Below are 26,028 nucleotides of genomic sequence, written 5' to 3'. Positions count from 1 at the left end.
GATATGTTTGTAAATTAAACAATGTTCACCTTAACCTCTCTCCTTCAGCTCTTTGTTTACATTGAAGATTTCACTAGGGATTTTGGCCCAATACAAGCTGTATACCACAGGAGGCTGCTGAGGGGAGGACGGCTCATAATAATGGCTGGAATGGGGCAAATTTGAATGGCTTCAAACACGTGGAAACCATGCGTTCTGATGTTTTTGATACCATTCCATTGATTCCGCTCCAATCATTACCACAAGCCTGTTCTCCCCAATTAAGGTGACACCAGCCTCCTGTGCTGTATACATTATTTATCACCAGTGTTACAATACAACATATGTTATCACTTTGTCAAAGCTCTGTTCTGAAATGCTACATTTTCATTGAATTCTTCTTTAACTTCTCTAGGATAGGTGGGACGGTAGCGTCCCACTTGGCCAAAATCCAGAAAAAATGTAGCGCGCCAAATTCAAATATATTACTATAAAAATCAATCTTTCATGAAATCACACATGAAAGACACCAAATTAAAGCTACACACGTTGTGAATCCAGCCAACATGTCTGATTTCAAAAGTCGATTTACGGGGAAAGCACACCAAACAATTATGTTAGCTCAGTACATAGCCACAGAAAAACACCATTTAAAAAAATTAAAATAAAAACATTTTCCCAGCAAAAGATAGTAGTAACAAAAACCAGAAATAGAGATAAAATGAATCACTAACCTTTGAACATCTTCATCAGATGACACTCATAGGACATCATGTTACACAATACATTTATGTTTTGTTCGATAATGTGCATATTTATATCCACAAATCTCGGTTTACATTGGCGCCATGTTCAGAAATGCCTCAAATATCCGGAGTAATTACAGAGAGCCACGTCAAATAACAGAAATACTCATCATAAACTTTGAAAGATACATGTTTTACATATAATTAAAGATACACTTGTTCTTAATGCAACCGCTGTGTCAGATTTTAAAAAAAACTTTGCGTAAAAAGCACACCATGCAATAATCTGAGACGGCGCTCAGATTTAACAACATTTCTCCGCCATGTTGGAGTCAACAGAAATACAAAATTGCATCATAAATATTCCCTTACCTTTGATTATCTTCATCAGAATGCAGTGCCAGGAATCCTAGTTACACAATAAATCGTTGTTTTGTTCGATAATGTCCATTACTTATGTCCAATTAGCTAATTTTGCTAGCATGTGTAGTACACGTGTCCAAACGCTCGCGCAGATGCAGGCAAACGTCGGACGAAAACTTCAAAAAGGTATATTCCAGGTCGAATATAAACTGGTCAAACTTAGTAGAGAATCAATCTTCAGGATGTTATCATTTATATCCAATAACGTTCCAACCGAAGCATTCTTTCATGTCTGTATAAGTAATGGAACGCAAGGCGACAACATGAGGAAAGCGCGTGACCAAGAACTGGCAATCTGCCAGACCACTGACTCATTCCCCTCCGGTCTCACAACACAGCATAAGCTTCATTCCACGTTCTACTGACTGTTGACATCTAGTGGAAGGCGTATGAAGTGCAAACAGATCCATATATTACAGGGAATTGAATAGGTGATGACTTTAACAACGACCATTTTTTCTCAGGTTTTTGCCTGCCATATGAGTTCTGTTATACTCACAGACATCATTCAAACAGTTTTAGAAACTTCAGCTCTTTGTTTGTGTTTTCTATCCAATAGTAATAATAATATGCATATATTAGCATCTGGGCAGAGTAGGAGGCAGTTCACTATGGGCATGCAATTCATCCAAAAGTGAAAATGCTGCCCCCTATATCAAAGAAGTTAATTGTGATTGGATGGTTCTAGGTCAAAATCAAATCCTTAGTGTTAGAGAATGATGTTGTCGTTGTTGAGAAATGTATGTTGCAAACTTGGTTTATCAATTCTTCTGCCATATTATTGCATTGATACATGTGAGTTTATGTAACGTGCGCCGTTCATCCTCCTGTACTGTTACCTCCAGCTGTTAGAGGCTCTCTGTCTGGATGAGGTCCCATTTCTGATGCCACAGAGAACTGACCCCTCACCTCCCTATATGCCTCAGCCTTGATGGTTTACCTGCTGTGTGTGTACGTATGTCCCCAGCTCTCCCTGCCCCGAAGGAGTGTACGCCACAACTCACTTGTCACTCTGTTTCCCCGTGCATTGTTACTCAGCCATGTGCGTAATCGTAATCTCGTTATTTCACTACGTCTGTTTCTACTCTTTCCTTTTCACTCTGTTCCCTCCCCTCTGTTCCCTCTTATCTTTAGTAATTTAAGAACAACTGTTAAATCCTCCTGAATATGTAGTCAAATCAAGGGCACCCAATAAACGCTCTTATCAGACCTGCATCTCCTAGTGGATGCTGTAAAGTCTTTAGCCAGGTCTAGGAGTAGAACTAATGGTATTGAATTAGTGGGGAGTTTTTTTTGTCCTGCCTTTGATATTGAAATCCACTTGATGTTTGAGTTTCGGTCCTCCTCTGCATCCACACAGCTTTTTAGCATTTTTCTGGGAGATTGATCCTCTTGGGAAAGAATGTTTCCAAAATTATAGACTTAAACACAGAATATAGGCCTGAAGCTATATTCAATATTTTACGGTATCTGTTTGTGTGTTGTTGGCTGGTTGTCTCAATTCCCCTCTGAAAGCTTCTTGGTTTAATAATGTGATAGTGTTTGGTTGTTTCACCTAGAGCACTTTGTCTGTGTGATGTCACGCTAGTGGAATGGAAGAGAGGAGAGGCAGCCTCGCCTTGCTGCTGGAGCTGGTCACTGCCAGATTTCCCTCTGGAGATGGCGGGGTAGGCGAGGGCAGTGGGGTTTTGCTCTCCATCCGACTATTGTTTTGTTGAAGCTCCAAACGTAGACCTGCATGCTCTGCACAACATTCCAATTCAATCTCTCTTCTCATAGGCCAGTCTGTCTGTGGAAAGGTATATTTGTTGAGGGAGGGGTTCATAGCTAGTTCATGCTGTTCTGTTGTTTGTGGGTGAGAGTTTAGGCTTAGTGCTTAAACTCTCTGTGAACTACTGTAGGTTTGAGTTGTCAAGGAGGTTAGAAGTAAGAAGAGCCTTTCACAATTTACCTTTTATATTAGAATCAACAGAAACTAGTCCAATGGTTTCAAGGCTCTCCTGTGTCAAGCTTCAATTGGTGTGTGTTGGAGGAATCACACAATCTTCATTAAAATAATGATTTCCCCAGCCTGCCTAACATGCTGACCAGACCGGACACGTCGCGTGCGCGAGTGTCGCAAAGTAAATTTAGAAATCCATGTAATTAAATTATTGCACCCACACTGCTCGCGCGCGCCAACAAGTGTCTGCGACGCCAAGGGCTAAAATAGAACTCCTTTCTATTTCTGACGCAGATCGCGCTGGAAGTCCTGCCTCTCCCATCTCCTCATTGGTTTATAGAAGCAGGTACCCACGTGGGTGATTGAAAGACGAACTTTGTTGCCGGTTGTCGTGGTAATACTATGAAAGTTTAGATGCGATCACCATATAAGTTCAAAGATGAAAAAGCCTGGAAGGAGGAGAGATGACTAGAAACGATTCGGTTGGCCGTTTTTATGTGTGGATTAATTGTCGGAGTAGAGGTCCTTGTGCATTTCAGGTAAAATAACAACTCAATGTTTATATCCCAGGACAAATTAGCTAGCAACAGCAAGCTAGCTAAATAGGACAAATTAACGTTAGCTAGCAAGTGCAAGCTAACTAGCTAAATTGCCATACATGTTTAATGCTTTTCGACCTGTCCCCAAATTAATGTCATTGGTTCAGAGTTTGTTTTGATATTTTAACCTGCGTGTCGTGATCGCGTTTGGTGTAGGGGGACAAAATAAATGTATGCACGATGGCGCACGCGCGCAACCGGTTTGGGTTCTGTGTAATGGGAATGTAGAAAATGCTGCTTCAATGAAGTGGTTGTGTTTTTTTCATATTTATCTCCTGGAATGTTCATTCCAGAGGAAAAGGCAAAGTGGAAGCTATGTGCAGAGATATCTGCAACACACATCCATGCTTTTCAGTATCAACTGGGCTGTAGTAGATCGCCATTTCAACCCAAAACTCTGTCCATAGTCTGTCCTCTGACCACACCTGGCTGTCTCTCTGTCTCTGTCTCCTCCCCAGGTTGATGTTTCCTAGTCGGGAACCCCCAGGGTTGCTTTCAAGATTGACCCCCGACAGCTTGCGGCCTCTGCCAATCTCCTGAGCGAGCTCCGCCTGCCACCGGACAAGACTGCCCACAAGCTCCCACTGCGTCTGCCTGCTGCAAAGCCCAGCAACCTCCGCGAGGCCCTTGGCCAATCGCCAGGGAGGAAGGACCTCGTCGCCATGGACACGGAGTCCACCTACTCAGGGTACTCGTACTACTCTGGTCGCTCCCGGGGATCCCACAGACACGGGTAAGAGGAACAAGTTCTTGGCTTTCATACCCTCTCTAGTTTGAAGGATAGACAGTCACGGAACCTCTAATCAATTGTTCTCTCTTCCTCGCCTTTGTTTCCTCTCTTTCTCTCCCTCATTCCACTCGGTCTCTATCCCCTCTTTCCCCTCCCTCCATCTGTCCACCACAGGGCAGTGTGGGGTTATTTGTCTGTCATTAGTGGAATAGCAGTGTCTGACAGGCTCAGGAAGGGAGAAGGGGACAGGTGCTGAAGAGGCCTGACTGATGGCTCAGCTGATACATGGAGGGCCACAAGCAAGGGGCTCCTGTTCCACACAGCCCCTTCTTTATCCAGCCAGCACATCCTTCTCTCTCTCCCTCTTCCTTCCCTCTCTCTCTCTGGGACCTGTTACCCAGGGGAAAGGATCCCTCTATGGCTGAATCTGGTGGGACCCCCTGAAACCCTCATGTGCTTAATATCTCTCTCGCTCTACCTCTCCCTCGCTCGCTATCTCTCGCTCATTTCCTTTTTCTCTATGCTCTCTTGTCTCTCACGCGCCCACACGGCTCCAGTCAGTCGCCGATCCCTCGCTCCCAAGCCCCGGACGTGTTGAAAAGCAAGCAGCTGCCCTCCCTCGTTAATCTCCACTTGACCTCCTCCCTCGCTCCCTCTCTCCAGTGGTGTCACTCCCATGGGATAGACGGGGACAGGCGTATCACTGGATGGAGAGGCCTCTCCGCTCCCCTGCCCCAGCGCTCCTCTCACGTTCTCCCGGGGGGGAAATTTGACCTTGTAGTCTGAAGCTAGGCAATGAAAACTGGGCACACTGTTGTAAATGAAAGTGGGGTTGGATGTGGGGGAGGGGGCACTAACTTTCCCACCCAATCACCTCTCTTCCTGTATCTGTAACTCTGGAGAGAGTGACTGTGTCCTAAAGATCACCCTATTCCCTCTCTTCCTGTATCTGTAACTCTGGAGAGAGTGACTGTGTCCTAAAGATCACCCTATTCCCTCTCTTCCTGTATCTGTAACTCTGGAGAGAGTGACTGTGTCCTAAAGATCACCCTATTCCCTCTCTTCCTGTATCTGTAACTCTGGAGAGAGTGACTGTGTCCTAAAGATCACCCTATTCCCTCTCTTCCTGTATCTGTAACTCTGGAGAGAGTGACTGTGTCCTAAAGATCACCTTATTCCCTATATTCTGCACTGTTTCTGGCCAGGGCTCACAGGGCTGTAGTCAAAAGTAGTGCACTATGTAAGGAATAGGGTGCCGTTTGGGATGCAGGAAGTGAGTGATGGCGATACAGGGCCTCCTTGCCAAACTCCTTTCCACTCGCTCCTCTCTCTCCCACTATGCTAAGGCAACTGGCTGGCCTCTAATTCAATAGACAAAGAGAAACGCTTGGCTTTGAAAACCCACTGTCTCATCTGAAGTATAATCCTTTTACTACGACGGGTGCCATGCATGAGGAGGCTTTAGGTTGCCATTGTCTAATTGCATCTGTGCCAGACTTTGACGGATACACACAAACACACACACAAGCAGACATGTAAACAGCTGTGTGCCTCTCTGAGATCCTGTGTCTGGCCTTGGTACACAACTAAAGCTAAAAAACAAACTACAGAATTAACCTTGATGGTCCACAGCAGGAGGTGGATTTCCAAGATATTACCATGGCTCAAGCGGCGTGCTACTATACCGTGTTAAACGTCTCTCCCACTGACTCCGGGTCACTGCCTTGTGTTGTTTTTGCAGTGTTGTCTCTAGCGTGATTTATACACAGGGAACCCAGTCAGTCCCCATTGTAAGCCACTGTGCCTCTGTAGACAGTGGTGCTTGGTCTTTTGAAGGACATCAGAGTAGTTTGCTACCTACTGACGATTCTCCCAGACCAAGATCACCTGCCTTTCTGCATCCGCTGTAATTGTGGTGTTGAGTTACGACAGTAACTTCTGAGGCTTCTTTCTCTTCTCCAGAGAGGGGCTCTTCTTCTGTGGCTGTGGAGCATGCCAATGATCATTGACTAGTGAGTCTCACATTGGTAGTCAGTCATGTGGAAAATTGGCTCTTTTTGATTGGTAGAACTCCAATTATATGGCGGCACACTCTTTTTAACACAGGGAATTGAATGAATTACACTATCTCATGCCAAACTTTTAATCCCTTTGCTGCTTGGGTATTATGGTTCCCCAAACTGTTCCCCTTTTTGAGGCAGGCCACATTTTGGAGAGATGCCCTATTTCTGGAACTTTCTGATTAGAGTGATGCTTATGGAAAAGCCAAGTGGAGTGAAAAGGCCCCCTACCCACATGCTGCTTTTTAACTTTCTAACTGAAACTACATTTATTTTAGTCATGGGGCTACAGATCAAGTCAAGAAGAGGGACCCGCCTTGCCTGACTAATGCTATAGTGGAAACACTGGTACATGTCATACAGTGTGTACTCTGTCACCTGATAGTGGAGCTAATCCTAGCCAACAGTCTGGCCTCACCACGGCTCCTATCACACACGGCTCCCTGGGCCTCTCTCTCTGGCTCAACACTGTGTGGAGAAATGTCATTGAGCAATGCTGCCGCCATGGATTCTCCCAGTCAATATGAGGGATGGGCAAATGAATGTTCTATGGCCAGGCATGAAGCTATAGAGACCTTGGCTGTGTTGACCTAGGCTTGAGTAAATGGCCTTTGTTAGTTTAATGTTGTCTTTCTATCAGCCACACCTCTTTGCCTGTTCGCCCCCCTTCCTCGTTACAGTTACACAGAGTGAGCAGAGCTGCCAGTGTCATTGAGCACGGCCACTCTCAAAGTGAAGTGAAAACGGCTTCTCTCTCTGTAATATGATTGTTCTGAGAGTGTGGTTATGTATTTGGCTCCTCGTCATCCTCCTGTTAGCTGACACTGGCAGTAAGTACCTAGCTTCTCGGGCTCTGAGCTCTGTATTGACACGGGGCCTATTTTACACAGGTGTGTGGTTTGGCTGGCCAGCCATGTGGAAAGCGAGCAAATTCATCCAGACTCTTGGCGGAGGAGGTGTAAATTGGCCCCGTTTCCCGCAGCCCTGTGTGTCAGTGAGAGGGGGTGCACAGACAGTGTCAGACTTAGCTGCGGGTGTTGCGGTGGAAATCGCTCCCAGGTTTGGCTCTGCCCTAGCTTGCCAGGCTTCCATCCTCCATCTAAAAGCCATATCTGCTTTAGGAAGCCACGCTGGAAGTCAAATTCCTTTTAATCAAATGATACCAGAGGAGGGCTGTAGAATAGCAATGAGGCTGGCTGGCGTTGTGTGTTAATGATGCAGGAGGATGAGAGGAGGAAGAGATGCACATTGATTTGCCCACAAGCTACTTTCTGCTTTCCTGAAGTCTGTTTCTGAAATGCAGGCGGAGATATAAAAAGGGTGCTTGAGACTCTCTCCTTCATCTTCCATCCTACATTGATTTTAAACAATCACACCAGTCATAAGCAGCTGCCTCCAGATGCACCAGTGTATGAGTCATCCAATCTTTACATCGACTCCCATATAAACAGCTTAACTGATCCTACCCGTATCTAACTTACAACCCCTATGTTTCACACGACCTGGTATTGGATAGAGGGGTATACAAGAAAGGAATATCAATGAGTAAGCCAGCTAACTTTAGTTAACAACCAGAAATAACTAGTTATTTTTTTGTTGTATAAGCTAAACTTAGATATGACTTTTTGGTTGTTGAGTTAAGCTTAAAAGGGGTCTACTTATCTTTCTAATAATAATTTATTTCCAGAATATTTAGGCAAGTTAGCAGGCTAACTCCTTGAACCTGCTTTGTAGTATACCCCTCTACCCAACCCTGGCCTGTGCAGCAGTACAGTACCATACCATATTAATGAGTACTGTAATAAGTCCCTCACCCACTCTCCTCACCATCATCTACAGTTGAAGTCTGAAGGTAACATACACTTAGGTTGGAGTCATTTAAAACTAGTTTTTCAACCACTCCACAAATTTCTTGTTAACTAGTTTTGGCAAGTCGGTTAGGACATCTACTGTGTGCATGACACAAGTAATTTTTTAACAATTGTTTACAGACAGATTATTTCACTTATAATTCACTGTATCACAATTCCAGTGGGGCAGAACTTTACATACACTAAGTTGACTGTGCCTTTAAACAGCTTCCAGAAAATTATGTCATGGCTTTAGAAGCTTCTGATAGGCTAATTGACATAATTTGAGTCAATTGGAGGTGTACCTGTGGATGTATTTCAAAGGCCTACCTTCAAACTCAGTGCCTCTTTGATTGACATCATGGGGAAATCAAAACAAATCAGCCAAGACCTCAGAAAAAAATTTGTAGACCTCCACAAGTCTGGTTCATCCTTGGGAGCAATTTCCAAATGCATGAAGGTACCACGTTAATCTGTACAAACAATAGTACGCAATCATAAACACCATGGGACCACCCAGCCGTCATACCGCTCAGGAAGGAGACACATTCTGTCTCCTAGAGATGAACGTACTTTGGTGCGAAAAGTGCAAATCAATCCCAGAACAACAGCAAAGGACCTTGTGAAGATGCTGGAGGAAACAGGTACAAAAGTATCTATAGCCACAGTAAAACGAGTCCTATATCGACATAACCTGAAAGGCCGCTCAGCAAGGAAGAAGCCACTGCTCCAAAACCGCCATAAAAAAAGCCAGACTACCATTTGCAACTGCACATAAGGACAAAGATCGTACTTTTTGTAGAAATGTCTTCTGGTATGATTAAACAAAAATAGAACTGTTTGGCCATAATGAGCATCGTTTTGTCTGGAGGAAAAACGGGGAGGCTTGCAAGAACACCATCCCAACCCTGAAGCACGGGGTTGGCAGCATCATGATGTGGGGGTGCTTTGCTGCAGGAGGGACTGGTGCACTTCACAAAATAGATGGCATCATGAGGAAGGAAAATTATGTGGATATATTGAAGCAACATCTCAAGACATCAGTCAGGAAGTTAAAGCTTGGTCGCTAATGGGTCTTCCAAATGGACAATGACTCCAAGCATACTTCCAAAGTTGTGGCAAAATGGCTTAAGGACAACAAAGTCAAGGTATTGGAGTGGCCATCACAAAGCCCTGACCTCAACCCTATAGAAAATGTGTGGGCAGAACTGAAAAAGCGTGTGCGAGCAAGGAGGCCTACAAACCTGACTCAGTTACACCAGCTCTGTCAGGAGGAATGGGCCAAAATTCACCCAACTTAGTGTGGGAAGCTTGTGGAAGGCTACCCAAAACGTTTGACCCAAGTTAAAACATTTAAAGGCAATGCTACCAATTACTAATTGATTGTATGTAAACTTCTGACCCACTGGGAATGTGATGAAAGAAATAAAAGCTGAAATAAATAATTCTCAACTATTATTCTGACATTTCACATTCTTAAAATAAAGTGGTGATCCTAACTGACCTAAGACATGGAATTTTTACTAGGATTAAATGTCAGGAATTGTGAAAAACGGAGTTTAAATGTATTTGGCTAAGGTGTATGTAAACCTCCAACTTCAACTGTATCTCCCAATAGGGCTCCTCCAGTTACTAATCATCATCACTGTCAGTGTGAATGATGATCATGCTCCTCGCTGGACTAATTGTAGCACTTGTAATGATATCCATCATTTATTTAAGGATTACTTCGATCTCCGCTTCCTTCTAGATTCAATATATTAGTTCTGAATGGCTCTTGGTGCCTCTCCTGTTATTTCTGGAGTACCATGCAGTGTTGAAGTAATGTAATGTCAATGTTCTCTCTGGGAGTCCCCAGTGAAAATGAATGGTACAAAATGCCAATCCACTATGACTGACTTCAGATTTCCCAGTGTCAATGAATAAACATGTTTCATAAAAATCCGGCACCACTTTGTTCCAATTATCTTTGCTTTGAATGTTGAACTTTCTTTAAAGCAATTGTTAAATAATGCCTTTTTTGGGTATTTACCTGAGTTTGTGGTTGGGAAGTTGGCTGTGGTCATTTTCAGTGTGAAACCGTGTCCTGTTCAAAAGGGAAACACCAGAATAGAGGCAGGAAACGGAGAGGTGAACACCCTTCTATCACAACACATTGGCTTCTATAGAGGTCCATTACTTCCATAGCAGCCGATCACACCTCTTCCCTGATGAGCCTAATGTCAGGATATTCTGATGGGCGGTCCGTTCAGCATTGATCCTCCAACCACTTTTATCTATGCTGTATGCGTAAGCGGCACTCTGAAGTGTGACTCATCTATTTAGTTGAAACTGATTGCTGTGTTGATTGCTTTAGGTCAATCAATAATGGATCTATGTGATCAATAGTGTATGTCATTGAATATCCACATTGCACTTTTCTTAAGCTTGCATTTCATGTCCTGGCGTCGAGCTCTCACAACCAAATCCATCGCTATGTTCCATAACGGCTGGGTAAAATGTGCCAGTAACACCTATTGAACCACTTTGTTTGTGGCATTTATCCTAATGCATAAGGAATACATATCTACAGTCTACGCACCAAAAAGTGAATCTGATATGACAACGTGAGGTATTCTAAAGGATTTGAACATTCCTAAACAAGGCATACTGTAACACACCAGGGTCCTCTGTCTGAGACTGAGGTGGCCACGTTACTGCCTGCAGTGAAAGAAAGATACAAGAAAATCCCCTCCATTTTATAGTCTTAACTAGGGTTGCACATTTTGGGGAATATTCTGAGGTGGAAACTTTCAGTGGGAATTTATGTGAATTAATATTAATACCATTTAAATGCAGATGTCTTTTGCATTGGAAATATTTACCATATCATATGGAGACAGAAACATACACCTTTTACCTTATCATAAGTAGACATAATTGCAAATGATTAAATCCTTACAATATATACAAAATAAATAATGTAGTTATGAATTGAACTTTAATTAAATGAGTTGACTCGCCACATGGGATGATTTCACTGAACAACAAAAGAAAGGGAATATTGAATGATCCCCAATGATCCATCGCATCTCCCAAAAACGTTTTCAACATATGTCTGTAAAATGATAGTCTAGAAACTAAAGCTTTGGTCGTCTTCCTCTCAGGCTTCCATGTCTTCTCTCTGGACCTCCTCAATGTCCACCTATTGAGCATCAGACTCTGAGGCCTCATCTTCACTGTCAATTTCCAACCTTGCTGAGGATGGCTATTTGTCAGGCTCAAAAAGCCTCAAATTTTCCCGGATGGCCACCAATTGTTCAACCCTTGTATTGGTCAGCCTGTTGCGTGCTTTGGTGTGTGTGTTCCCAAACAAGGACCCGTTGCGCTCTGAGGCGGCTGATATTGATGGGATTTGGAGGATGATGGAGGCAACAGGGGAAAGAGCCTCAGATCCACAGTCCCTTCCACCTGGTGGCTGATGAGATATTTTGGCATGACTGCCATATTGCATCTCCATCCCAAAGCCCTTACTTGGAAGTGTACTTCGCCAGACTGCCAAGAACCTTGCCCTCATCCAGGCCAAGGTGGCGAGACACTGTCGTGATGACACCACCACAGGCCTTGCTGATCTCTTGCCAGCATACTTGGGGTCCAACATGTACGCTGCGGCATGTATGGGCTTCAGGCAGAAGTCTTCACGCTTTGTTATGTATTTCAGAACTGCAGTTTCCTCTGCTTGGAGCAACAGTGAAGTGGGCAGGGCGGTACGGATTTCTTCTCTTACATATGCAAGCAGAGTCTCAACATCAGACTGGATGGCCTTGTCTCCCTCAATCCGTTCAATGGCTACTGCTATAGGTTTCAGGAGTTTCTGGCTGCTTTTCCACTCTCTCTCAAAATACATCATCCAGGAGGATCCTCTTGATGGGGCTGTCCATATCGGGAGACTGTGATCTGGCCATTTCTTGGAGAGACTCCTTCCCTTCCGGGAGATTTTCAAACATGATGACAACACCACCCCAACGGATGTTGTTGGGCAGCTTCAATGTGGTGCTCTTATTCTTCTCACTTTGCTTGGTGAGGTAGATTGCTGCTATAACTTGATGACCCTTCACATACCTAAGCATTTCCTTGGCTCTCTTGTAGTGTATCCATTGTTTTCAGTGCCATGATGTCCTTGAGGAGCAGATTCAATGCATGAGCAGCACAGCCAATGGGTGTGATGTGAGGGTAGGACTCCTCCACTTTTAGACCAAGCAACCTTCATGTTCGCAGCATTGTCTGTCACCCAGTGCAAATACCTTCTGTGGTCCAAGGTCATTGATGACTGTCTTCAGCTCATCTGCAATGTAGAGACCGGTATGTCTGTTGTCCCTTGTGTCTGTTCTCTTGTAGAATACTGGTTGAGGGGTGGAGATGATGTAGTTAATTATTCCTTGCCCAAGAACATTCAACCACCCATCAGAGATGATTGCAATACAGTCTGCATTCTCTATGATTTGCTTGACCTTCACTTGAACTCTGTTGAACTCTGCATCCAGCAAAAGAGTAGATAAAGCATGTCTGGTTGGAGGGGTGTATGCTGGGCCAAGAACATTCAGAAATCTCTTCCAATACATATTGCCTGTGAGCATCAGAGGTGAATCAGTTGCATACACAGCTCGAGGAAGACATTCATCAGCATTTCTCTGACTACGTTCCTCAATTGAGTCAAAAAACTTCTGATTCCAGGAGAACCATGAGCTGTTGCTATTGATAAGGTGTCTGATTCATCATTTTCATCTTTAATAGAAGTAGAGGGACTTTGGTCAGAAGTTGCTTATTGTGAGCGCTGAGGAAACTTTATGCACTTGCCAGATGATTCTGCATCTTTGTTGCATTCTTCACATGATTTGGCATAGTATTTGCAAATGTACACAGCTTTTCCTTCTACATTAGCTGCAGTGAAATGTCTCCACACATCAGATAGTGCCCGTGGCATTTTCCTGTAAAGAAAAAAAGGAGTAAAAAAACAACAAATACAATTCCATATAACTAAATAGTTAAGCAGTTAGATTAAACAACTTCTTTGTAAGATAAATGTTTTAAAATGAAACATGTATGGAAACAGGTGAATTAACACTCAGTTAGCAGGCACAAGCAAGCTAAAACCCCAAAACGAACTAGCAGAAATTGTTAACAAGTTAGAAATGATTTAAACACACTTTGCTGTAGGCTACCATTTACTAGTTAACAAAAAATAATGCATGTCATATAAAATATATTCACCCCACCCAGTATTGGAATCAAAACTTACCAGAAAGCATGTAGTCCTTGGCTCAGACAGTGTAGTAATTTGGGCTCAATAGCATCTCATTAGTGTGCAAGATCTTGAGAATCAGCTGTGCATGTGATGGAAGAGTGCACTGTACATGTGATGGAAGAATGCACTGTGCATGCAGAGGGTTGCAATTCCATTGAATTGGGGATAGTTTAACCAAAATATGCCACAAGACCTAGAATTGCCGTATGTGTATCCCACAAAAAAGTTTCACTGTTGTAAGCTAACTTTTAAGCAAAATTCCCCAAATTCCCGGGCTTAACTTCCCATGGAAAATTTTCTGAAGAAATTACGGAAATTTACCGGAACGTTTCCGACCCGTTGCAACCCTAGTCTTCACAAAAGATTCCTAACACGGAGATAAGCTCAGAGAACAAGAAATTAACATCTTGGGTCAAAAGAAGAATGGCAGCAATATCTTGAACTGTACTTGGTCTTCATCATAACTAGAGGTTTGCGTGTGTTTTAAATCATGGTTGTCCCAGGAGTTGTTTGTAGATGTCACTGGGTGGCACTCCTGTTAGAATTCAGCCCTTGTTGTCTAGCATTTACAATTCCTGGAGGTTTTAATAAAGTTGTGTAACACAATTTCATTCTGTAACTTGTTTGTTTCCCCCGTAATCCCTCTTCGATAAATTAGATCAGACTGAGCCTGTCCTGATATCTCCACACTTGCCTGTTTCTCTCTCTCTCTCCTCATCTCTCTTCTATTCTCACACTGCCCCTCTGTAAGAGACCAGAAGGTGCAGTATCTAGCTACTATACAATACAGTACCATGGCTATCCCTCTAACAGACCAGATCATGAGTATCTAGCTACAGCACAGTACCATGGCTGAGGGCAATGGGATTGACTAGAGATCAGATTAGTGGAGGCTGGGAGGGCGATGAGCCTCCTCAGTGTCTGGGGTAATAGAGCCATGACTGAGCTGCAGTGGGCACAGACCATGTGTAGTACTGTATGTGGATGGATGGAGAAACCCTGTCTGTCACTCACTCCCACACAGGATTTGAGATCAGGGATCTGGGGAGCGGGGAGGTGAAAAGGGTCAGTGCTGGGGTCGGTACGCTAATGGGCCTCGGGGGGAGTTTAACATGGGAGGAAGGGGGGTGAAATAGTGGAGAGTTCACAACGGTTTGGTTGGTAGTTGGCAGCAGTTGGGGCATGAGGGAGGCAAGGAATGGAATATGCTTTGCCACCTTTAGACGCATCAGCAGGTAAAGGCCTGGTTCCCCAGGCCTCAACTCCCCTTGTCCCGCTCCCCAATCCCCTAGTCTTCTGGTCCCCCAGTCCTCTACTCTCCTAGTCCTGGTCCCCGATCCCCTAGTCTTCTGCTCCCCTAGTCTCCCACTGCTGTCTTGCCTTTGAAGCTAAGCAGGGTTGGTCCTGGTCGATCCCTGGTTGGGAGACTAGATGCTGCTGGAAGTGGTGTTGGAGGGCCAGTAGGAGACACTCTTTTCTCTTGTCAAAAAATGTGTAATCCCAATAACCCATGGCAGTGATTGTGGACATTGCCCTGTGTAGGGTGCCGTCTTTCAGATGGGACGTTAAACGGGTGTCCTGACTCTGGTCACTAAAGAGCCCATGACACTTATTGTAAGAGTAGGGGTGTTAACCCCGGTGTCCTGGCTAAATTCCCAATCTGGCCCTCATACCATCATGGCCACCTAATCATCCCCAGCTTCTTATTTGCTCCTTCACCCCTCCCCCCCTCCCATATAACTATTCCCCAGGTCATTGCTGTAAATGAGAATGTGTTCTCAGTCAATTTACCTGGTAAAATAAGGGTTAAGTTATATTAATGGTCCTATTTTCCTCTGGTCCCCTATTCCCCTGGTCCCCTAGTTCTCCTTTCCCCTGGTCCACTAGTTCTCCTTTCCCCTGGTCCACTAGTTCTCCTTTCCCCTGGTCCACTAGTTCTCCTTTCCCCTGGTCCACTAGTTCTCCTTTCCCCTGGTCCACTAGTTCTCCTTTCCCCTGGTCCACTAGTCCTCTATTCCCCTGGTCCACTAGTCCTCTATTCCCCTGGTCCACTAGTCCTCTATTCCCCTGGTCCACTAGTCCTCTATTCCCCTGGTCCACTAGTCCTCTATTCCCCTGGTCCACTAGTCCTCTATTCCCCTGGTCCACTAGTCCTCTATTCCCCCGGTCCACTAGTCCTCTATTCCCCCGGTCCACTAGTCCTCTATTCCCCCGGTCCACTAGTCCTCTATTCCCCCGGTCCACTAGTCCTCTATTCCCCCGGTCCACTGGTCCTCTATTCCCCCGGTCCACTGGTCCTCTATTCCCCCGGTCCACTGGTCCTCTATTCCCCCGGTCCACTGGTCCTCTATTCACCTGGTCCACTGGTCCTCCATTCACCTGGTCCACTGGTCCTCTATTCACCTGGTCCACTGGTCCTCTATTCACCTGGTCCCCTGGTCCTCTATTCACCTGGTCCCCTGGTCCTCTATTCACCTGGTCCCCTGGTCCTCTATTCACCTGGTCCCCTGGTCCTCTATTCACCTGGTCCCCTGGTCCTCTATTCACCTGGTCCCCTGGTCCTCTATTCACCTGGTCCCCTGGTCCTCTATTCACCTGGTCCCCTGGTCCTCTATTCACCTGGTCCCCTGGTCCTCTATTCACCTGGTCCCCTGGTCCTCTATTCACCTGGTCCCCTGGTCCTCTATTCACCTGGTCCTCTATTCACCTGGTCCCCTGGTCCTCTATTCACCTGGTCCCCTGGTCCTCTATTCACCTGGTCCCCTGGTCCTCTATTCACCTGGTCCCCTGGTCCTCTATTCACCTGGTCCCCTGGTCCTCTATTCACCTGGTCCCCTGGTCCTCTATTCACCTGGTCCCCTGGTCCTCTATTCACCTGGTCCCCTGGTCCTCTATTCACCTGGTCCCCTGGTCCTCTATTCACCTGGTCCCCTAGTCCTCTATTCACCTGGTCCCCTTGTCTTCTATTCCACTAGTCCACTAGTCCTCTATTCCCTCTGGTCCCCTAGTCCTCTATTCCCCTGGTCCTCTATTCCCATGGTCCACTAGTCCTCTAGTCTTCTATTCCCCTGGTCCACTAGTCTTCTATTCCCCTGGTCCCCTAGTCCCCTAGTCCTCTTTTCTGACTCAAACAGCGTCTGCCTGTTCTAGCATTTTCGTGTGTCTGATTTTTTCAGTTAAGCCCCTGCAGACGTTCACTGTGAGAAAAGACTAATTAAAGAAATTCAAAGTAAAATCCAGCAGGATTAAGGTCGTAGGGGATGATGGCTCCTATAACCCTGTTGTTGCTGACGCTATGGAGGAAACAGGGAGAGAATGAGAACCAAAGAGAGAGAAATAACACAAGGTTTTGCTGGAAATCCAGTGTGTGGCAGTCCATTGCTATTGCCACGCCGACATGCTCTCTTCCTATTCTCTCCTCCGGTCTGCTGGTTGTCATGGTAACCCCGTACCTGTCGACTCACCCGGTGTACCTGTCGTTGTTTCTCAGGGAGCGCATCCGCGACCACCACAAGTCACGCAGCAAGGATGGCAGCCGCTCGGAGAAGTCTGTCACCATCAACGCACCGCCAGCAGAACCGCTGCTGGGAGACTCGTCTGTACTGGGGGAAGAGGTCCAGGTAGGCTAATCTCTCCACAACTACTCTGCCCAGACAGCCCAGACAGGGAAGAAACCACATTGCTGGAAACCCTCCAAATATGAACTTGACCTTTTTCTCACATGACAACTCCTTAACTTTTAAATTTCTGTATTCCTATGTTGTTTTGTATTTATTGTGCGATGCCTCATTATGATGGTAATTTAATCATAAAGGCACGGGCACATACAGTATGCACCGGTGGACAGCTCAGCTCACGTGGCTGTTTATCAGTGCTTGTAGTTGGATTTATGGTAAACAACTTCTTTGTAATACAAATGTGTAAATCCACTCATGGGAGCGAGTCTATCTACCGTCCGGATAAGCCCTGTGCCTTTCTGGTTGAGCTGAGGACTTCACAGGCCTGATTGAGGCTTTCAGATTACACACAGTGTGTTTATGTCCCTTTGTGTTGTACAGCTAGCTGATCAATGTGCACATAGTCTCTGGTGTTCAACACTGGGCACTCTGGCTTTAAGGGTTTCAGGCTTTGGCTGATAAAGTACTGCTGAAAGTGGGCTTTGAGTGCTAGATCTGCCTGGCCCTTGAAGAGATGGAGGGAGGGATATAAAAATAGATGTTAACAGCAAGACAGACAGTTGGACAGATCCAGATGTTATGGCTTATACACAGACTGGAGGACAAGAGATTTTGCCGTTCACGTGCAAATTCTATGTTCACTACAGTGGAGTATAGCCCAGAGCAACACTACCACTACCAGCCCGTCTCTCACCATTACACTAACCCTTACTGACCCACTTGGCAAACTCCCTTACTCGGATGAACAAGACTTGTGTGCACGACACAGGGTGTGTATTTAGTACTGTTCATGTATGTACGAACGTGCGTGTGTGTGATATATTAAGCGCCTCAACAGGATTTGCTAGCGAACAGCAGTACTCACTCAGTATATGTGTTCATGTTGTGGCCCAGCCTGCCTGCGGTAATGCTGACGGGCGTACTATAGGCATCAGTCAGAATAATACAGGCTCTCTGGGAATCTTCTCAGAGAGAGATGGAGAGGAGCTGCTGTGTTAAAAGCTATGCCCTGCCGGTCTCACAGTCCCACAGTACAGGGCTGCGCTCGTTACCACTCACTAAGGTGGCTAAGGCGGTGTGTGTGTGTGACGTCTGTGCGGGGGGAGGGGAGGAGAGCAAGAAGCAGTAGCCAATGCAACTCGGCTATAGCCAAGTCTAGCTAATTTGTAGCAGCCTCCCATATCTATCTTGACTGGAGTAGCCTAGAGAAGCTAGCTAAGCTAGCCAACTATAGCTAGCTAGGCTAATTGAGGCCACATGCTACGCTTTCTCCACAACCCCATTCAGATAAAACAACAGCCTACCTGTTGGTAGTTCGTTGTAGCCTACTACTTTTCATTTTGCTAGCTTTTAATTATGTTATTTTATTCCATCTTGCATTGCATTAGTGAAAGGCATGAACAACAGGCTACATACGTGAAGGCTACCGGATGGCTACCGGTCTTTTTGTGGGTCGGGCCATAAAAACTACATTGAAATTTTTGTTTTATTAAATTAATAATTTGAAATGTCATGGTATATCCTTGTATGTAACAATGTCACATCACATGGATATTTTAATTTCATTTAGAGAGCTTTTTCAGTGTTAACATAGGCCGATAATATTTTTATGCTTGCTAAAATGAATACTCGTACAAGTATTTGATTACTAACGTCCGTTCGGATATTCGAATATTCAAATAACCGTGCATATCCCTAGTACAGACATTCACATGTGGCCGGCTGCACGACTTTTTAACAATGCATTGGACTGTCCTTTTGAATTTGGAGGTTTATTTTCTGGAAATATGTATCCAGACATCCCCACATGTGTCTGGGGGTTGGCTGTAGCGCTGTGTATGTGTGAGTATCTTCTGTGTTTTGACACTGTGTGTGTGTGTACTGTGTGGTGTCTTTGACACGGTGTGTGAGCCCAGATGCAGGGGCTGTGTTTGTCAGGAGGGTGCCAGCCCTCAGCAAGCTGTGACCTCTCAGTGTAGCTGTGTCCCTCTGTTACTCTGCTATAACCAGCCTTCCAGAAAGAACTGTGTGTGTCAGGGTGCATGTGTGTGTGACTGTGTGTTTCGGGTTGTTTGCTGTTGAGCTTGTCAGGAAAACTTGTGTGACACAGTATAAAGTATTTATTCAGTATGTTTGTCATTGTGTGTTTGGGTACAGTATTTGAATCGGCGAATCAGGGCGTTGGTCTCAATATGCTCCATTTTCTCATCATTTGCCTTGACAGTTTTATGAGCTTGCAGCTCTAGGTGATTCTGCAGTGATGTTTGAACAGAGCTGTTTGCTACAATATTGAACGGCTGCCATTGAGGGAACCAGTCCAAAGCTCCAGCCTCCAGGCTATGCTAGTGCGCTGACTCTCAACCCTCTCCAGTCGAGAGAACAGTAGCGGTCCCTATTCGTCTCGACTACTCGCATACACGTATGATACATTATATCAGTGTTGTAACGGTAGACCATAGATGTGGAATGGGGACTTCTGAAGTACTCGTCTCGGGTATAAGAGTTGTGCATCTGAGGAATGCACTCTAGTTCCTCACTGCTCCACCATGATGTGAAGTGGCACCCAGGAGAAACATGATATGTAAAAGCAAGGAAGCATTCTTTGAGAATGAACAGCCCTCCACCTCCCACCTCTCCTGCTTACACAGACAGAGGGCTGTTTGAAAAGAGAAAGTGGATCTAACTTTATTTATAGTTCACGGGATGTCAATGAAATCAGAATCCTTAGAACCCAACCATTAGACATGGTACTCGTGTTTGTGTGTGTGTGTGACTCATTCCAGGCCTCCACCTCAAAGCTTGTTTGTGTCATGTAGGCTAATTCTGTTTTGTAAAGGCACATTACACAGTGTGCTGCACATGTACTCCCCAGTGCACGTGTTCACGTCTGTGTGATGATCGTGTACTACCTAACCTCGGCATTGAAGTGAATGAGAATCCGGCTTAAAGTGGCAAAAAAATAAAGTTTTCGGCCACCAATCGGTATTTGTTGTAGTTTACTGCAGGCAGAATCCAAAGGGGGGCAGACGTAGTGTCTCCCCCCCCCCCCCCCCCCCCCGGGTCCCTCAGAATGGAGGCAGTGCCAACGGGACATCAAACTAAACTCTGTCAGCCTCTGATTCCCCAACCCCATAACATGCATCTCTACTGTACATCCCCACCCCTGTCTACCCCCCTCTCTCCCTCCAGTTTAACTCTGCCCAATTAAAGCAGCGCCTGTCCTCTGAGATGGTAAAGAGGTAACAACAGGACTACAGTGCATTTCTAAGCAGAGTGCAGGTAGTTCTGTGTTGGGGAAGTACGAGGTACAGTAGTAGCGATGTCGGGTCCTTGGATGCAGCACGGGGCTTGTTCTCATGTCTTATTTCCCCCCATGGTTCCATGGTGAGTTGAGCCTCTCTGCTTCTCTATGAGTTGAGGTCTCTTTAACAAAATTATTGTTTCTGTGTGTTTTCTGCTCATGCAAGTTCCTTGCTCTGGCACGGTTTTCCTGGGGTTGAGGCGAGTTCGAGGCCATCTATGCAGGAGACAAGTGGTTGAAGACGTCTAGGGTTGCAAAGGGTCAGAAACTTTCCAGTAAGTTTCTGGAATTTTTCCGGAAATTTGCCATGGGAAGTTAAGCCCGGGAATTTTGGGAATTTTGCTTAAATTAATTTAAAAAGGTAGCGTATAACAGTGAACCTTTTTTGTGGGATACACATATGGCAATTCTAGGTCTTGTGGCATATTTTGGAATGGGGACTGTGCCATATCACATATGTGCCATATCACAGTCTGACAATTTGGACAGCCCCATCAAGAGGACCCTCCTGGATGATGTATTTTGGGAGAGAGTGGTAAGCAGCCTGAAACTCCTGAAATCTATAGTGGTAGCCATTGCAATGATTGAGGGAGACAATGCCATCCTGTCTGATGTTCAGATTCTGCTTGCAGATGTAAGAGAAGAAATCCATACTGCCCTGCCCACTTCACTGTTGCTCCAAGCAGAGGAAACTGCAGTTCTGAAATATATCAAACAGTGTGAAGACTTCTGCCTGAAGCCCATACACGCCGCAGCGTACATGTTGGACCCCAAGTATGCTGGCAAGAGCATCCTGTCTGGTGCAGAGATCAACGAGGCCTATGGTGTCATCACGACAGTGTCTCGTCACCTTGGCCTGGATGAGAGCAAGGTTTCTTGGCTGTCTGGCGAAGTACACTTCCAAACAAGGGCTTTGGGATGGAGATGCAATATGGCTGTCGTGCCAACAAAATCAATCAATCACTCAAATGTATTTATAAAGCCCTTTTTACATCAGCCGATGTCACAAAGTGCTGTACAGAATCCCAGCCTAAAACCCCAAACAGCAAGCAATGCAGATGTAGAAGCACGGTGGCTAGGAAAAACTCCCATGAAAGGCTGGAACCTAGGAAGAAACCTGGAGAAGAACCAGGCTCTGAGGGGTGGCCAGTCCTCTTCTGGCTGTGCCAGGTGGAGATTATAACAGAACATGGCCAAGATGTTCAAACGTTCATAGGTGACCAGCATGGCCAGATAATAATAATCACTGTGGTTGTAGAGAGTGCAACAGGTCAGCACCTCAGGAGTAAATGTCAGTTGGCTTTTCATAGCCGATCATTCAGAGTTAGAGATAGCGGGTGCTGTAGAGAGAGAGTCCAAAACAGAAGGTCCGGGACAAGGTAGCACATCCAGTGAACAGGTCAGGGTTCCATAGCCGCAGGCAGAACAGTTGAAAGCATGACCAGGTGGACTGGGGATAGCATGAAGTCAGCAGGCCAGGTAGTCCTGAGGCATGGTCCTAGGGCTCAGGTCCTTAGAGAGAGAGAATTAGAGGGAGCGTACTTAAATTCTCACAGGACACCGGGTAAGACAGGAGAAATACTCCAGATACATCTCATCAGCCACCTGGTGGAATGGACTGTGGATCAGAGGCTCTTTCCCCTGTTGCATCCATCATCCTCCAAATCCCACCAACATCAGGTGCCTCAGAGCGCAACTGGTCCTTGTTTGGGAACACACACACCAAAGCACGCAACAGGCTGACCAATACAAGGGTTGAACAATTGGTGGCCATCCGGGAAAATTTGAGGCTTTTTGAGCCTGACAAATAGCCATCCTCAGCAAGGTTGGAAATTGACAGTGAAGATGAGGCCTCAGAGTCTGATGCTCAATAGGTGGACATTGAGGAGGTCCAGAGAGAAGACATGGAAGCCTGAGAGGAAGACGACCAAAGCTTTAGTTTCTAGACTATCATTTTACAGACATATGTTGAAAACGTTTTTGGGAGATGCGATGGATCATTGGGGATCATTCAATATTCCCTTTCTTTTGTTGTTCAGTTAAATCATCCCATGTGGCGAGTCAACTCATTTAATTAAAGTTCAATTCATAACAATTTTTTTTACATGTTATTTCTATTGGAAGGATTTAATCATCTGCAATGATGTCTACTTATGATAAGGTAAAAGGTGTATGTTTCTGTCTCCCATATGATATGGTATTTATATCCAATGCAAAAACATCTACATTTAAATGGTATTAATATTAATTCCCATATATTTCCATTAATTCCTGTTAATTCCCACTGTGAATGTTCCACCTCTGAATATTCCCCAAAATGTGCAACCCTGATGATGTCGCTTCTTCACACAGGAAGTTAGTTACTGTGTCCACTCCAGTCCTTTTGGAGATCTGCGTTTTACTTGAATCTGAAGAGTATCTATGTTTCTTTTAAGGACGTCTCCGTCTTTTTTAGGGCTCTTCTAACGTTGGTGTGACTGTGTGGTTGTATTGTCATCCTACATAGAGGCTGCTATAAGCCTGTAATCCAATGTCTATGAACAGTTCATCCGTACAAAGACTGTCATCGTCACTGTGTGTTCATTTGTTGGCCCAAACCGCCCAGATCCCTCGTCAGGCCCTTTGCTGACGAGGGATCTGGGAAGTTGTAACACCATCACCGTAGTGCTCAGAAGGAATGGACAGAGAGTGGTTTTCACTGGAGCAAAGATGAGCAGAGAGAGAATGAGAGAAGTTGCCCCAGGGCAGTGAAGGAATAGAAAAGAGCGTTTAAAGATGGGAGGGTGGGGGATATAATAGGGGTGGCAGGCAGGAGCCCTCTGAGCCTAATTGGTTTAGTATTTTGTTTGCTGTCTCTCTCTCTGGGGGGCACAGCTGTTTGTTTAATGGACCCCCCCCCTTCATCCTCCACTGGCCCTTTCACCCCCCCCCCCCCCCCCCCCCCCCCCCATCTTGCTGCTATTAGGACATCCCATGTGATTTCTCTCTGTCTCTGTGTGTGTGTTGCCTGTACATTAAACCCAGAGACACACAGCCCATATACAGTACGAACTCTCTCGGGGCGTGATGGAGATCTAGTGGTGAGGCTGCAGCAGGGTAGCGGTGGAGGCAGAGAGGTTGTCTCAGAGTGGAGAGATGCACTAGGATCTTTATGGCCAAGCTTCTCCCTGTCCTGGCCGGGCGACGCTGTTACACGTTAAAGTTTGCCGTTTCGACATGAGCTCTCCGCTTTGATGGAGACTGTGGAGGTGGTGATGGTGGTGGAGACCTCCAAGGAAGAGGAAGACTCCAATTCTCCACCTGGGGACACTCCTGCTCTCAGCCCAGGGCCATGCACAGAGTCAGGCCAGGTAAGACACAGTAACCACGGACTGTTGGATGGCCAAGGGCTGTAACATTTCCTTCTATCTAAGTGGATGTTCGAGGTCTGGATCCAAGGAGTTGACATGCATGCAACTGGCAAGCCATCCGTGTTCAAGTAGTGTGCATGCATTTGTTAAATACAGTGAGAGACAGTGTTTTTGGTGTAGCTGTTGTCTGTGAGACCACTGTTTTAGAAGTGATTTAAAAATGGCCGTCTTTTTGGAGGGAGAAATCTGCTCTGTGATGATGGCGGTGATGACAAAGCTGGAATCTTATGGTCATTTTACATGAAGTTCAAAATGAGCTGCATCTCACGATGTGATAGGAGGGTTAGAGGACAAGTGTTTAGTTTACATAGAAGTCATTTCCCCTGGAGAACTCCTATTTATCCCTACTGACTCTCTTTCTGGCAGTCTGAACTCCCACCTTGTTCCTGGCTGTTCCACCTATTTCCTCCATGTTAGTGTAGAACATTGCTACTGCCCACCTTCTCTGTCTTCACATGTAATTGGCAGCTTTGTTTGCTTTGCGTTGCTTGTCACGGCTGTGGTTGGGGCTGAATGTTAACAGCTTCTAGGAATGCCCCCTGTACGTTGCTATATTTACAGAACCACACACCGCTCATTTCCCGGGAGTCTGTTGAGTGCTTATGCTCCGTCTCTGAGCAAAGGGCCCTGTTTGATCTACCCCACAGACCACAGCAGCACACAGCCCTTTTTATGGACATGTGATTTAACATTGGAGACAATAGCTTGTATTTATAGTCACGCATAGTGTTACTGTATTTCACTTCATTTGTACGTGGAGAAAGATTCCCATCGATGAACACGTAAGTAACACACACACACACTCACTGACATTAATATTAATATTTCTACACTTTGGTTTGACAAACATTTCCTTCCTGATTGTCTCTCTTAATTTTTGGTAATAGAATGAAAGTAGTCCTGGGTGAAAATGTTTGGATTTTTTGCATGTGGGAAAGGGAAGTGGGGGATACCTACTCAGTTGCACAACTGAATGCATTCAACCAAAATGTCTACTGCATTTATACCCAACCCCTCTGAATCAGAGAGGCTGCCTTAACCGACGTCCAGGTCATCGGCACCCGGGGAGCAGGTGGTGTTAGGGGGTTAACCTCTCTGGGCTATTTGGGACGGTAGCGTCCCACCTCAACAGCCAATGAAAGTGCAGGGCGCCAAAATCAAAACAACAGAAATCCCATAGTTAAAATTCCTCAAGCATACAAGTATTTCACACCATTTTAAAGATACACTTCTTGTTAATCCCACCACAATGTCCGATTTCAAAAAGGCTTTACGACAAAAGCACACAACGATTATGTTAGGTCTGCACCTAGTCACAGAAAAACACAGCCATTTTTCCAGCCAAAGAGAGTAGTCACAAAAAGCAGAAATAGAGATAAAATGAATCACTAACCTTTGATGATCTTCATCAGATGACACTCATAGGACTTCATGTTACACAATACATGTATGTTTTGTTCGATTAAGTTCATATTTATATCCAAAAATATCAGTTTACATTGGAGCGTTACGTTCAGTAGTTCCAAAACATCCGGTGATTTTGCAGAGAGCCACATCAATTTACAGAAATACTCATAATACATATTGTTAGAAGATGCTAGTGTTATTGATTGGAATTTTAGATCCACTTCTCCTTAATGCAACCGCTGTGTCAGATTTCAAAAAAGCTTTACCGAAAAAGCACACCATGCAATAATCTGAGTACAGTGCTCAGAGACCAAAACAAGCCATACAGATATCTGCCATGTTGTGGAGCCAACAAAGTCAGAAATAGCATTATAAATATTCACTTACCTTTGATGATCTTCATCAGAATGCACTCCCAGGAATCCCAGTTCCACAATAAATGTTTGATTTGTTCGATAAAGTCCATAAATTTTGTCCAAATACCTCCTTTTTGTTCGCACGTTTAGCCCAGTAATCCAAATTCATGAGGCGCGAGAAGACGAGAAGTCAAAAAGTTCCGTTAGTCTGTAGAAACATGTCAAACGATGTATAGAATCAATCTTTAGGATGTTTTTATCATA

At 45.2% G+C, this 26,028-nt stretch overlaps 1 protein-coding gene across 2 annotated transcripts in view; it reads left to right on the top strand.

Annotated features, from left to right (window-relative positions):
* The window catches only part of LOC120033345 (vang-like protein 1), a 66,063-nt gene that overhangs the window by 6,176 nt on the left and 33,859 nt on the right, over positions 1-26,028 (top strand). For both annotated transcript variants that reach the window (XM_038979641.1, XM_038979640.1), the window contains exons 2-3: positions 4,148-4,422; positions 17,104-17,233. In XM_038979641.1, the coding sequence (XP_038835569.1) occupies positions 4,352-4,422; positions 17,104-17,233 (201 nt within the window). In that variant the 5' untranslated portion in view covers positions 4,148-4,351. The remainder of the gene's footprint in view (positions 1-4,147; positions 4,423-17,103; positions 17,234-26,028) is intronic.

The sequence above is a fragment of the Salvelinus namaycush genome, chromosome 40 (genome assembly GCF_016432855.1).
Source record: "Salvelinus namaycush isolate Seneca chromosome 40, SaNama_1.0, whole genome shotgun sequence".
NCBI lineage: Eukaryota > Metazoa > Chordata > Actinopteri > Salmoniformes > Salmonidae > Salvelinus > Salvelinus namaycush.
The sequence above is the reverse complement of the archived record's forward strand: the minus strand, read 5'-3'. Positions and strand labels throughout refer to the sequence as shown.